General features: G+C 41.1%; 1 protein-coding gene across 1 annotated transcript; it reads left to right on the forward strand.

The window, feature by feature from the left end:
• The first annotated feature begins 595 nt into the window (after nt 1-595).
• Nucleotides 596-12,814, forward strand: abcb10 (ATP-binding cassette, sub-family B (MDR/TAP), member 10). Its single transcript, XM_020654116.3, has 14 exons — nt 596-1,458; nt 2,047-2,253; nt 3,364-3,566; nt 4,984-5,118; nt 7,208-7,354; nt 8,020-8,155; nt 8,272-8,367; nt 8,503-8,712; nt 8,817-8,896; nt 9,042-9,222; nt 9,871-9,914; nt 10,043-10,077; nt 10,257-10,315; nt 10,440-12,814. Exons 1-14 carry the CDS (start codon nt 1,065-1,067, stop codon nt 10,631-10,633), a joined length of 2,121 nt encoding a protein of 706 aa, XP_020509772.1. The 5' UTR covers nt 596-1,064; the 3' UTR covers nt 10,634-12,814.
• The last annotated feature ends 850 nt before the right edge of the window (nt 12,815-13,664 follow it).

Here is a 13,664-nt window from a genome sequence, read left to right on the forward strand (position 1 = left end):
CCCCATGGGGGACATTTTTGCATTACAGCAGCTCAATAAAACAGGACAAATTAATACAATTATTAAAAATAAAAATAAAAATAAAAGATATGTACATCAGTTAAATTAAGGCAGAAAAAATACAATAATATAATAATAAAATAAAAATAAAAATAAAGGTGTTATGTCGAGAAATGCATCCATGTCGATGATCGCAGGACCTTAATATTTACCGTCAATGTGCAGGACATTTCAAAGTGTGGTAGACAGGGTAATAAGGTAGGTAATATTTACAGTCTATGGCTAAACTAGACACCATTTTTACACGGCCGAAATTGGAAATTTGCACTGGCGTATTTTGCATCCACTCTTAAATTTCCTCTACAGACAGTGTGGAGTCAAACATTGTAAGCAGGTCATATTAACGCAGGCTAATGAAAGGGCTTCTTCTACAGAGTCTTCAGAACAATTGGGACACTTAAAGTTAATGAAGTATACTTAATCAGACACTTTGTGATCACTGACCTGCCCCCAGAAATAACATTGTCTGTTCTTTTTGGTTACATGTTCTGTGTTTGTTTGGTTTTGTCTGGCAAAGTTTGCTTATATAGTCAGCCATTGAGCTGGTCGTGGAGAAGGAAGAGGAATGGTTTGCAGCTCTACCTGTGAACTTTACCGAGGTCACCTTTCCTGATTCTACCTCTTCAGAGAAAACTGGGTGTATTATTCAGAATGAATGTGGCGTTGGTGGGTTCTCGGTAGCTTGTGTTTTTCTGCTTCATCCCCTTACCACCCAGATAAGTGAGCGACAGATGACAGTGACAGGCGGCGGGGTGGTGGTGGTGGTGTACAGCTGATTATTGATAAGAGATAAACTGAGGCTGTCACAAGCAGATAAAAAAGACAAAAACGGTAAGAACCCGACATGTAACGACACCAGGCTCTGGACAGGGTGTGTTTACATCACGTTTGGAGGAGTAACATGATTTCCCCAGTGGGTTTAACTAATCATCCATCACCGACACGTACTGGCAACTAAAGGAAATACTTCACGTTTTGTCAGATTTAGCGATTTAACTTGGACAATGCGGCTTTTATTCAGCATGTCAAGGTGCACACATGGAGTGCATTTGACCACACTGAAGCTGACACAGCCGAGGATGTTATGGCTGCAGCACCGCCTCTCCCTCAAGAGACATTCAACCGGGGTCAGGTCATCGGTCCATCCCCGGCCCTTTCTCCTTCACAGTAAATGTGTCTCTGTACTCTGTTCGCACACATCGACAGGCCGAGCACCGACAGCAGCCACACATACACCTGTTGCCTTTACCAGCTCTTCAGCCAACTCCACACCTCCAGCAGCCGGGTCTTTGAAGACCCAGACGGACGCAGAGAAAGACCAAACACCGACCACAGTCCCCCTGGAGGATGTCAGAAGGATTCTGCAACTAGCCCACCCGGAGAGATGGAGACTGGCAGGTAAAGTGTTTCTATATCTTTTTTTAATCTATTTTATATTTCCCTGATTCATTGGATTACAAGCCTTAAAATGCATCCTTGCAAAAAGTAAAGGTTGTAAACATGTCAAAGGCTTTCACCTTTCTACCCTTTTAAAAAAAAAAAAAGATTTACATTGAAGGACAGGTGTACATTTTTGACAGTGTGTTAAAGCGTTTTTGCCTCTAAAACATGCACTTCTTTTGTCTCATGAAGAACCTTTTTAGGGTTTAAATCTGTAAATTTAAAAGACACGAGCACTATTCTAATCATGTCATATGAGACAGTTATTTTTAATCCTGGCTGTTCCGCTCTGGGTGTAAGGTGTGGGAATGTGTGTATGCCCCTCAGGGAGATGAGTTGTAACCTGCTCTGACCTTGTTTTGGGGACAGGTAGTCCCACATTAATAACATACCGGTATATGTTAAGTCAGATTGTGTAAAATATGTTTAATCTGTTTTTTTCCCTGCGTGTTAAAGTTGTAGAGTTAGGTTAATCTTTATTCTACAACTTGTTTAAAGCACATGAACTTTATCTGGTTTTTCATCACTTCCTCTTTTCCATCCCAGCTGCTGTGGGCTTCCTCACTGTCTCTAGTGCGGTGACCATGTCCGCTCCGTTCTTTTTGGGTAAAGTGATTGACACCATTTACACCAGCGGAGCAGACACAGAGACCATGACGGCCTCCCTGACATCCTTATGCATCATGCTCACAGGAGTGTTCCTGTGTGGCGGGGCGGCCAATGCTGCCAGAGTCTACGTCATGCAGATCTCAGGTGAGCCGAGGACAGAGAATAATTCTTCACATGTGAAGAAACAGTCCAAGACACAGTCAGTGACAGGATGAGGAAAATCCCACTTTTATATCACGTACAGCTGGAGCAAAACTTTGAACAAACCCACACATGTCTGCCTTAATGAGCATCATTCAGGGGATGTTTTTGTATTTCTTTTCTCCCTACTTAGGAAATTATAGGCGAACAAAATATTCCAGTTTATTTGATATCAGTACGCTGAAGACTGGAAGCATTAGAAAACTAATCCTTGTTGAACACTGGAAAACAATAGGAAAATGGAGCCTGGATATGGTGGGTTTAGTTTAGCATAAATAATGGAAGCAGGAGAAACAGCTGGTCTTTCTTTAAACACCAAACCTCTCTAAATAACAAATTTTATCTTATTTGTGTAATCCTTACACAAACAGAGATGTACAAACATCGTGTTGAGCCTTTAATAGTGTCTTGGCGCCCAGAGGCCAGATGCTGTTACTTCCTGGAAACTTTTCAGTGACGACATATCTGTGTACGGATTATTACATGTCTTTTTAGATGTATGCAGTCATACTGTTGAACAAGGAACAAAGTAAGGTTAGCAGTGTTTCTCCTGTTATCTGTCTTTGTGCTACGCTACGCTAACTAGCTTTAGCACTACCCGTGGCAAAGGAACATTTAAGATCAGCTCTTATCTCATCAATGTCTCTTAAATAAAATAAGCAATAGTCAAGACACAAAAGGTGATTTTGTTCATTTTCTAAATAGTCTTAAAGTACACATTTATATTTAGTGTGTTAACGTTTTATCATCTACCTCTTAAAACATCTAACCATCATCTCTCATTTTTCTCTCTATGAACTCAAAATGTATTCAATTTAAGAATACCAAAAATTGTGATGGATAGCCATCAAAAGTCAAATAATTTTTTTTAGTACTAATTTTCAAAATGACAGGCTATCCAGCGCCCCACAATGTAGCATTTTAAATGGCTTTTCCAAAATGTGGAATAACTTGTTTTCTTCTGGTTAACTTGGTAATATATCGTATCACTGGAAACTCTTTCCTGCATCGTTACACTAATGTTTTTTTGTTTTTTTTCTGATGTTACTTCAGGTCAACAGATTGTTCGTGATCTCCGTGCCTCTGTCTTCTCCTCCATCCTCAGACAGGAAGTGGCATTTTTTGATAGGAATAGGACTGGTGAGCTCATCAACCGCCTCTCTGCTGACACGGCTGTGGTGGGACGCTCAATCACAGACAATCTGTCAGACGGGCTGCGAGCTGTGGCCCAGGCGACCGCTGGTGTCAGTATGATGGTGAGTATGTACCTCATAGTGATCAGGAGAAATCAGATGGTGCTATAATGACGCATTGGATTGTGAAATAAATATGTTATGTATGGTGCTGGGCAATAAATCTCATTTTACTTACGATTATGGCTTCCCACGATCATGAAAACAACATAATGGAGACTAAACGATTACTGTGCCACATGCTGTGTTACTTTGGTTTTGTCACGTGTGGTTTCAAAGAATTTGTTGTTAGATTTTTGCCACAAGAGAACATATCCACAACCTCAAAAACACTGTTAATTTTATTTTATTTATTTATTATTATTTTTACATGTCTATCATTTTCTATTTCAAACGAGTGCACAGCACCTAAAATAGTATACCATATTATATCTATTGCTAAGATCAGTCTAGATTGGAGGAACAATACAGTCATTAAACAACAGATCATTAAGACATTACAGAAAGTACTTATTGTTATTTGCTTTGTTTGTTTAGAATACAAAAAGCATCGTGCAGTATGTGCATGTATGGCTTGTATTGTTTGGTATCAGGAAGTAGTTCTGTTGGCATGTGACCTGACGGTTTCCTTGCATTTACCAGTAACTGCAGAGTCTGCAGGATGTTGGGAAACAGGTTTACTTAAGTACCTCAGATCAATTCAAAGAAACGTGTAGATTAGGTTTAAAGACTGCCACACCTGGGAAAATCTCTGGGAAAAGATACCAGGAGCACAAAGCCTTCTATTTGTGGAAAAGTTCACCTATTTACGTTTTTTTAAAAGATTTATTTTTGGGCTTTTTCGTGCCTTTAATTCAGAGAGAGGACAGCGGATAGAGTTGGAAACCAGGGAGAGAGAGCGGGGAATGACGGAAAGGGGCCATGGGTGGAAGCGAACCCGGGCCTGCCGCTCGAGACGAGAGTCTCAATACATGGGATGTGCGCCCTGCCACTGCTCCACCAACGCGCCCCGCCTATTTACAGTTTTGACCAAAAAAATGATTGAAGTCTATCTGCTGAGCTAGTCATTTTAAATGTGGCTAATCTGACTGTAGTCTGACACCTGACTCAAGTATTTAATTTTCTCAATTTCTTTATGTTGTTCCGGTCAAGCATTACAGATTTAAAAAAGAAAAAAAAAAAGAAAAAAAAAAACAGGTCTGCTGAGTCTACAGAGGATTTGTTTTCCTTTCCTGGTTAAATCTTTTACAAGGGTATACCAGAAAATTGTGAAACACCAACCATGCTCTTTGTTTTCCTTTCAAGGAAGTACAGTGATTTCCTGGTTTACTGAACCTCTAAAGGAAATGATGGAGATAATTGGTATAATTACTGTTGAGGGCAACTTGATGACTGCTGTTTGATTCTTCATCCCCTCTAATTTCTTTCCTCCTCTTTTATTTCTGTTAATTGCTATTTTGTTCTTCTCTCTCTTTTCTAGTTCTATGTGTCCCCTAGTCTGGCGAGCTTTGTGTTGCTGATTGTTCCTCCTGTGGCCGGTCTTGCTGTAGTCTACGGCCGATATCTTCGCTCCATTTCCAAACACACACAGGATGCTCTGGCACAAGCAACACAGGTTCAGTACACAGAAACACACAGACCAATGAATGAAATTGATGCAAGACATTATTTGAAGTTGTGATAGTTTAAAGTAGATTTATTTTAGTGTAGCTGCAGATTGAAATCAGTTCATACTGGTGCTCGGCACTGTTCGTTTAGTGTTCCCCATAATGAAGGTACGAAAATAACCACTGTCCTGTCAGCCCTGGATGACTGTTCATCTCACTGGATATCTCCATCTTCCCCCAAGCGCAGGTCAAGTATTTATATAAAAAAATTCTCGTGTGACCTCTGATGACCCCCAGACAGGTTTAACTACCGGTGTCATCTTAGCTCTCATTTCAAGACTCTTCTCACGTCTGAATACAATGAATCCAAAGTTACACCTTTGATGAGGCAGATGAACCCGGCTAAAGAACTGCGCCCTATAGATGCGGGATTACCGCATTTACTCTGTAGCATCTTGTGAATATGCTCACCAATGTCCATGAGGCTACCGCACATATGTCCTCCAAAGGCGACCTTCTGAGAATTGCCCATGATGTTGAGTCCCTCCTGGTAGAGTGCCTGCCATGCAGTTAGCATAGGTGATGGCCTTAAAAATCCGGTGGGATAGGCCCTGTTTGTAGGAAGTACTCCCCTTATTACCGTAACCATGACAGACAAAGGAGATATTTAGGCTGACGTGTGACCGTAAGGGGCACAACAGTCTTGCCTGCTTGTCAAACCCTGCCATTTGGGTTGGCTGGTTGAGATGTTGGCATGTCAGTGGCATAGAGAGGAATGTTTGGCCACAGAGTGAAACGTGAGCCATTGGAGTTCCACCTCAGACAGGAATCACTCGCAGAAAGGGCATTTATCTCTTTGCCCGCACTGGTGGTGGATACTTCCATCACAGTCTGTTGTAGAGCAGCTGAGAGGGCCTACATGAGGTGGGTGAGGGAGTTGCCAATGAAGCCCATGCATGCTGCTGTGTCGTTTGCCTCTGTAGCCTCAAAGAGGAGACTATGAGCGAGATGATGTTGGGCGTGGGAGAGCCTTTGTGTCCCTCCAGCATACATGCTGCTCCGTCAGGTATTCCTTTTGAGGGAGGAACAGAAAAGCAGCCATCAATGCGCGATCCAGGAAGCTGCAGTTCATGCACGGGTCCTCTGAGGAGATCGTTTTCCAGATGCTCTATACCAGGTCAAGAGGGACAAAGATCATGGTCATCCGCAGGATATATAGGGACCATACTATACTATACTATACTATACTATACTATACTATAGGGGTGCAGTTATGAGAATTAATTATAGTGGGTATGCAAGATGTAGAAGACGGGAAAGTCAGGCTGAGCGATACCACTCCACTGACTGTAACTGAATCAAAAACCGGAAGAGGATGTTAGTCTAGCTGAGGTTAGCCTGAGTGAGAGGACTGAGTTAAATGTGAGAACATGAGATTAAAAGAATAATATAATACTACGGCGATAGAGGAGCGCAGAACTAGTAGGCCTGCTAACTGTAAAAACAAAACAAAAAACACAGAGAGTGATAAATTCAGCAGAGGGGAGCAGGGACACTCCTTTGCTGACTACCTAGCTCCCACAATAATAATCTGTCTCTTAACAGTGATGTCCACAGATGAGATCGCAAAAAAAATGGTGTCGACGTTCCCAAGTTCAAGGCTGAAGGTTAATCCGCTGCCTCTCCTTGGATAAGGACAGCTTGTCACAGCCTTTGGAGGGCGAACAATCCACTGCTCCAACTGAAGGGTCACAAGGCTACCGGCAACAAACTCCAGTTTTTTTTTTGTCAAGTAGCGTGATGCTATTCTATAGACTAAATGCTGCTACAGTGAGATGATGATAGAAAATGAGCACTCAGGTGACACAGATAGTTGTACTTGTCCGGGGGTCATCAGAGGGCTTTGTTTATATAAATGATCAACCTGTGCTTGCGCCAGATGGAGGTATCCAGTGAGAAGAACTGACTCTGGCAGATTGATACAGATGCAGCACTGCTTGTGGTAGCTTCATGAAATTTGCAGAGTAAATATGCTGTTTTGATAACCTGATTCCCAACAGATAAAGTAGTAATAAAATAATTTGTGTGTTTGTGCAGTTGGCAGAGGAACGTATCAGCAACATGCGGACAGTCAGGGCTTTTGGTAAAGAGCTGTCTGAGGTCAACACATACACGCAGAAGACAGACCAGGTTTTGAGCCTGGCCAGGAAAGAGGCTGTACTACGGGCTGGCTTCTTTGGGGTGGTAAGTGTGTGTGTGTGTGTGTGTGTGTGTGTGTGTGTCCTGTCAGTGACGCAAACAAAACCACGGTTAGAAGAGTGTTGCAAAGAGGCTTCTGCTTTCTTGCAGCTGTATTTTGGGCTTGTTTCAGTGCCTTAGTATCTGACATTTCTATGGATGTCTCACCCCCAAAAGGTCACTTAATGTTAAGGGAGTGTTTAAACAACTCAATGACACAACTTTGAAAGGTCTTACAGATCTAATACAGGGTTTCCTCTTCATATCTTTAACACATCTTGGACATGTGTACATGCGTTTTCTTCTTGTAGCACTGTTCCTAATGAAGATAGAAATCAAGCCTTGTTGTCCATGGTGATTAACAAAATGTCAGAGACCCCTTCTTATATCATGAAATGAAATTCATCATAACTACAAACACTGTGTTATATAACATTTAGCTGGATGTCTGTAATAAACTCGATGTAAAGCATAAACTCTTGAAATATTTTCATGTAAATAACATTCAAAATCGTCTGCTTGCAACACAAAGAGAATGAGTTAGCTTTTCCAGCAGATGCCCAAAGGGACTGTAATCGTTATAAGAGGTGCTGTGTCAGATAGTAGCAGTGATGTCAGATGTTTTTTTTTTTTTTAATCAAATAATTGGGTGGTGTGTGTGTGTGTTTCAGACGGGGCTCAGTGGGAACATAATGATCCTGTCAGTGTTGTACAAAGGAGGCCTTCTGATGGCTAATCAGCACATGACTGTGGGTGAGCTCTCATCCTTCCTCATGTACACCTTCTGGGTCGGCATCAGTATTGCAGGTAATTCACATATACCACAAAAGCACATGTTCTATACTGGTATGAATTTTGTTTTCTGATCTGTGCACTACATGTATGATGACTTATGGCTTGGTGTTTCTCTGCCTCATGTGAAGGTTTGAGCTCTTTTTACTCTGAGCTGATGAAGGGTTTTGGAGCAGGATCCAGACTGTGGGAGCTGCTGGACAGAAAGCCTGAGTTTCCCCTAAACGGTGAGTATACAGGCTTACAGTATAGGTTGTAATGGGGTCGACACAAACTTAGGGGCCATCCAAGTAAGAGTTTTATTGTAGTAAATGAACCTAAATGCTTGTTCTGTCTTTCCCTTTTCCTTTGCCTCCCCACAGAAGGCCTTGTGCTTCCTGCAGAGCAGCTGAAGGGTCAGCTGGAGTTCAGTGATGTTTCCTTTGCCTACCCGACTCGAAAGGAGGCTCCTATCTTCCAGAACCTCAGTCTAGTGGTCCCAGCTGGTACCATCATGGCTGTAGTGGGACCCAGTGGGTCTGGAAAGTCAACCCTGGTCTCGCTGCTGCTCAGGTTGTACGACGCTGATTCTGGTGAGAGCTAGTTGGTTCTTTTCTTCTCCTTTTCTCAGTCAACAGCTGCTTAGTAACACTTCTTTTTTAAGGGTACTTTTCTGATAGTGACTTCTTTCCTCCAGGTGTCATCACTGTGGATGGTCATGACATCAGAGATCTAAATCCCTATTGGCTTAGGAGTCACATTGGAACTGTCAGCCAGGTAATCATTTTGTACTGCAAACACATAAACCAAGTAGACAGACACTTAAAACATGCATGTCCTGTTAACTGCAAGTGGTCAGAATATGTTGAGCCTTTAAATGAAGATTTTTTCTTCTTCTCTGTTCTTTGCACCTCTCTACCAGGAGCCAGTGCTGTTTTCCTGCTCGATCAGAGATAATATAGCATACGGTGCAGGGGACCCGGAATCTGTGTCTTCAGAGGACATCTACAGAGCTGCTAGGGTGGCCAACGCCTACAACTTCATCCAGACTTTTCCCAAAGGCTTCGACACCGTGGTGGGCGAGAAAGGGGTGCTATTGTCAGGTGAGAAATGACAGTTTCATGCTAACACGTGCTTCACAACAGGCAGCTTCAAACTAGATGTAGATCAGGGATGGGCAACTGCGTTCACAGCAAGAGCCACATTCATTTAATTCTCACTGCCAAAGGGGCCAAATTGTAGCATACAAAAAAGATTACAGTCAATAATGTCTCAAATTTAACTCAACATATACTAGTGATCAAATATTATTACGGACATATTTTTGGTTTTCATGATTTCATGGCAGATTTCATCATGTTTTCTTCATGTTTCCAATTAATTGATATGTAAAAATTGACCTGAGGGCCACGTTGAGGGTTGATGGGGGCCGCATGTGGCCCCCGGGCCGCCAGTTGCCCACCCCTGATGTAGATCATGTCATAAAGGTTTTGATTGTGCAGTACAATGTACTTTATTAAAATAAGTGTATATTATAAGTTAAACTCAATAATGCATTGCTTTGGTACTAATACTCAACTGCCTTCTTTTGGTTCTTTCACAAGTATTAATAATTAACACTTTAATTAAATGTTTGTCATGTAGCGTAGCATTATTAGAAGATGAAAATATTTAAATTTATCCATCTGGGCCCACTTACACATAGTTTCTGTTTGTTTTTTCTGTGGCTCACCTCTGTGTTTGTTTCTCAGGTGGTCAGAAGCAGAGGATAGCCATAGCCAGAGCACTGCTCAAGGTCAGTTCATCAACATGGTAGATTCACAAGTTCGATACATCCAAACAGCCAAAATGTCACCAGTCATCTTTTTGTCAATTTCATACATCGCTCTGATTTAGTGTGTAACTTTTGTTCTTCTGTCTTAGAATCCGAAGATCCTCCTTTTAGACGAGGCCACAAGGTGAGACAGACTATTATGTGGTTCCAGATAATTGTAGAAATCTGCAAAAAAAAAAAGTATTATTATGTATGTCTTATCTGTTTTGCTTGTGTTAACTCAACTGCATTGTTATTGTGATTCTAAGAGACATATTTAAAAAATGTTAAAGAAAAGAGTTCTGAACCTCTATGTTTCCACAGTGCATTGGATTCTGAGAACGAGTTCCTGGTTCAGGAAGCCTTGGAGCGTCTGATGGACGGTAAACATCTCCACCTTTTTGAACTAGAGCTATCGTTCAGTGTTTTTTTTTTGTTGTTTTTTTTTGTTTTTTTTTGTACTGCCTCCTTATTTATCAGTTCTTTCCTTTCTCCCATTGTCAACAGGACGGACAGTTGTCATCATTGCTCACCGCATGTCAACCATCCAGAATGCGAACACTGTTGCTGTTCTGGACCAGCAGCGTATAGCCGAGTGTGGCCGGCACACAGAGCTGCTCGGGAACAGGCAGGGACTTTTCAGGAAACTGATGGAGAAGCAGGCGTTTCTACAAGATGAACAGAAACGAGCATTAAGCTGAAGGCAGACGGAGTGCAGATGAGTGGACGAGGATGAAGTAGAAGCGAGTAGTAAGAAGGTGAGGTCATGGGGAAGAACTTGTTTTGCTCCATGAGGGCTGAGGACAGATATAAAAGGCACCGCTGGGAATGGGAAGAGAAGATCCTTTGCTGCAGTATTGGTAGCATCGCCTAAGATAACAGTCAGGGTAAAACAGAGTGAAGACCTTTGTACTTAAAACAGTGATTCACTTTCTATTTGTGAAGATATCTAAATGTACACTGAAAGAGGAGGACAGAATGAGTTTCTGGTGAGATGTTTCTCACACAGGAACTTTATTTTGAAATCACTGTCATCACCATTAACTTGGGGAAAAGCCCAAATCCTGTTTCCAATAGTGTGGGCACAAAGGAGACATTTCTAACTGTTTATTATTTTCAAGCCAAACCAAAAACAGTCCAGTGTGATATCTACAGAGCAGAGCATATCATGTATTTGTCTATTTATTATCCACTTTTTTTAAACTTGTTTTTGTTATTTTGAGGATTTTAACAAGCCAGCTAAAGAGGCTGTTTGTGTTGTCTGCATTGTGTTGTACAACATTGCTGAATATTGTGGGGGGAAAAAAATAATGTGTTTTAAATCACAGCTGAGGTGCTATTAATCTCAAAATAAACACTTTTTCTTGTGGATTTGGTCTAAGTGGATCATGTCTAAAATGTGATTTTTTTTTTGATTTTTTTTTTGCAAATATGTTAAGATTCGCTGCACTCTTAAGTTTCTTTTACGTTTCAATGTAGAGTCCTGACACTGCTAAACCTGATCATCTTTATATGTCAAACTAAATGAACTTTGCACAGTCACTCTGGAACTTGATTGATACCTGCTAAACAGTCGACTCTCTGGACTATGTTTCACTGCTCTTAACGAACACAGTGTTTGTTGCCACAATCATCCCTCTTCTAACATTCATCTCATCGTTCACCAATTCAAATCCTTTTTTTTTTCTTCTTTTTTTTTTAAACATGACAACAACGAGTAACCAAGTGCAAATCAGTGATCCAGATCATCTCACGGTGTTCTCTATAAACCAACATCAGATCTGTTCAACATTTCTGGCTGATTACTCCTCACCACTGTGTTTGTCTCTTATCTACCTACCAGCGATGTGTGTTTACACAACGTGCACTTGGCCCGCAGTAAATCTTAAATAGCTCTAAAACTGCAGACATGTTAGCCACAGTGCTGATGAGCTAGCTAAATAGTATAGCTGGCTAGAGGCTGACTAGAAAGAAATTATTCTCTTCAGTCAATATTTGCACATACACTTCACCGCTCAGGGGGAGTTCAGGCTGGAGTGATTCAGAAGATTTGTGTCTTATTATGCCTCGCATGAAAACCCCTTTGCTTGTTTTTAGAAGAGCTTTTTGTTTCATGATTTAAATCTAATAATAACTTTTACTAAACGTGACAAGACAACAAACGAGTTGCATTTCTCTGAACATTGGTTGCAGAGGTTTTATTTGTCATGTATAAGGTTTCTGACAGGGATTAGAGACTCTAATCTTTGCACTGACTTTTCATTGAGACTTTAAAGGCAGTGAGGCCTCGACACCCTTCAGCCACCAGATATTCAAATGAACAGTCCTGATCACATTTTAAAAAGGGATCATGCCAGGATGAATTCATACATAACTCACTGAGAGGGGACTGTTTGAATAGCTGACTACTGTTGTTTGTGTTTGATCGAATACATGTAAAGGTTTTTTATATATTTCATACCGTGTACGGACTACATGGCAGAATAAATTGAGATCAGATTTTATCTAAATGAATTTATTAAATACAACATGATTTATCACAGGCTGTATTTTTTTATACGTTTTGTCTTGTAGCTATGCTTCTGATATTTCACTTGAAAGATTTTCACGTCCCACATCAAAGAATTCTTCATTACAAAGTTGCCTTGAACATTAACGTCTCCGACACATCAAGACTTGTTTCGTCGTTCCTGTGAAAGTAAGACTCAGCACTCATTATAATCAACATGCTTTAAGGCTGCAGAGGACTGATTCTTTTTTTTGTGTATGATTTGACTGCTAAACAATATGACATAAATGATGTATGATAGATTTTTTATTATTCTTGTTTGTTAAATTATTATACTGTCTTGTCGAGGCAAATAAAGTGGAATATTATTATTCATATTTGTGAAAGATTGTTTTTAGGGGGACTCTTCTGTTTGTTTGTTTTCTCAAAAGGCTCTTTAACTTAAACATTTTCATTAAACACAATCTGCTTCATTATTTAAATGCTCTCATAGGTAATGTGTTTGTGCTTCCATGCAGTGTGTCAGGCTGCCAGTAGGTGGTGCTGTTGTCTCATAATTTGAGCTAGTGGCAGGCTCGAGGGCGTTCACCTCTCACCCTCACTACAGGTTGGTGGGATCAGTGTTCATTGAGTCCATCATACCTAAATAAAACCTTGTTGTAATGACATGAGTAATGTGTTTGCAGCTGTTGGCAGCTGTTGTTGACAGTGTGCTGAGCTCCTCATGCTAATAGACTCTGCTCATTGTCTCCTCATGACACACACGTCCTGGCACTGCTGCAAGCCAACACAGACAGTTGATTTATCCTCCCTTCTTTTTGTAGTTCTTTTTGTACTTGTGCTTTAAAAAACCCATCAAGAATTATCACATGTAAGTCTTTCAAGACTATATTTAAACTAATCTTTAACTCTTATATTAGATGAGAGAAAGTTCTTTTATTGAAGTGTTGTCCTCAAAAGTCCCTCCCAACCTTTTCGAGCAGTGAATGGTAAAGAGAGGACTTTGAATCTAGGCTTTTAAGGTAAGATTGTGGACACCATGACTCCCCTTGACACTCTCTGATCATTAACTCATGTTTTAGCAGTGGGTTGGGGACTTCAGCAGAGGCAGCACTTGTGTTGCTGTCTTACAGGGGACGGCTCAGCTGGCTCGGACCAGGTGCTGCTCAGCCCTGCGAGGGTTTCTAATTCCAGCTCCATGTGCTACGGCTCCCCTCGCTTTC

This window comes from Labrus bergylta, chromosome 3 (genome assembly GCF_963930695.1).
Source record: "Labrus bergylta chromosome 3, fLabBer1.1, whole genome shotgun sequence".
Classification (NCBI taxonomy): Eukaryota; Metazoa; Chordata; class Actinopteri; order Labriformes; family Labridae; genus Labrus; species Labrus bergylta.

Coding starts and splice junctions, on each gene's coding strand:
- abcb10 (XM_020654116.3), top strand. CDS start 1,065: ATGCGGCTTTTATTCAGCATGTCAAGGTGCACACATGGAGTGCATTTG. Junction 8,897..9,041: donor ACATTGGAACTGTCAGCCAG/GTAATCATTTTG, acceptor CCTCTCTACCAG/GAGCCAGTGCTGTTTTCCTG. Junction 9,915..10,042: donor TAGCCAGAGCACTGCTCAAG/GTCAGTTCATCA, acceptor CTTCTGTCTTAG/AATCCGAAGATCCTCCTTTT.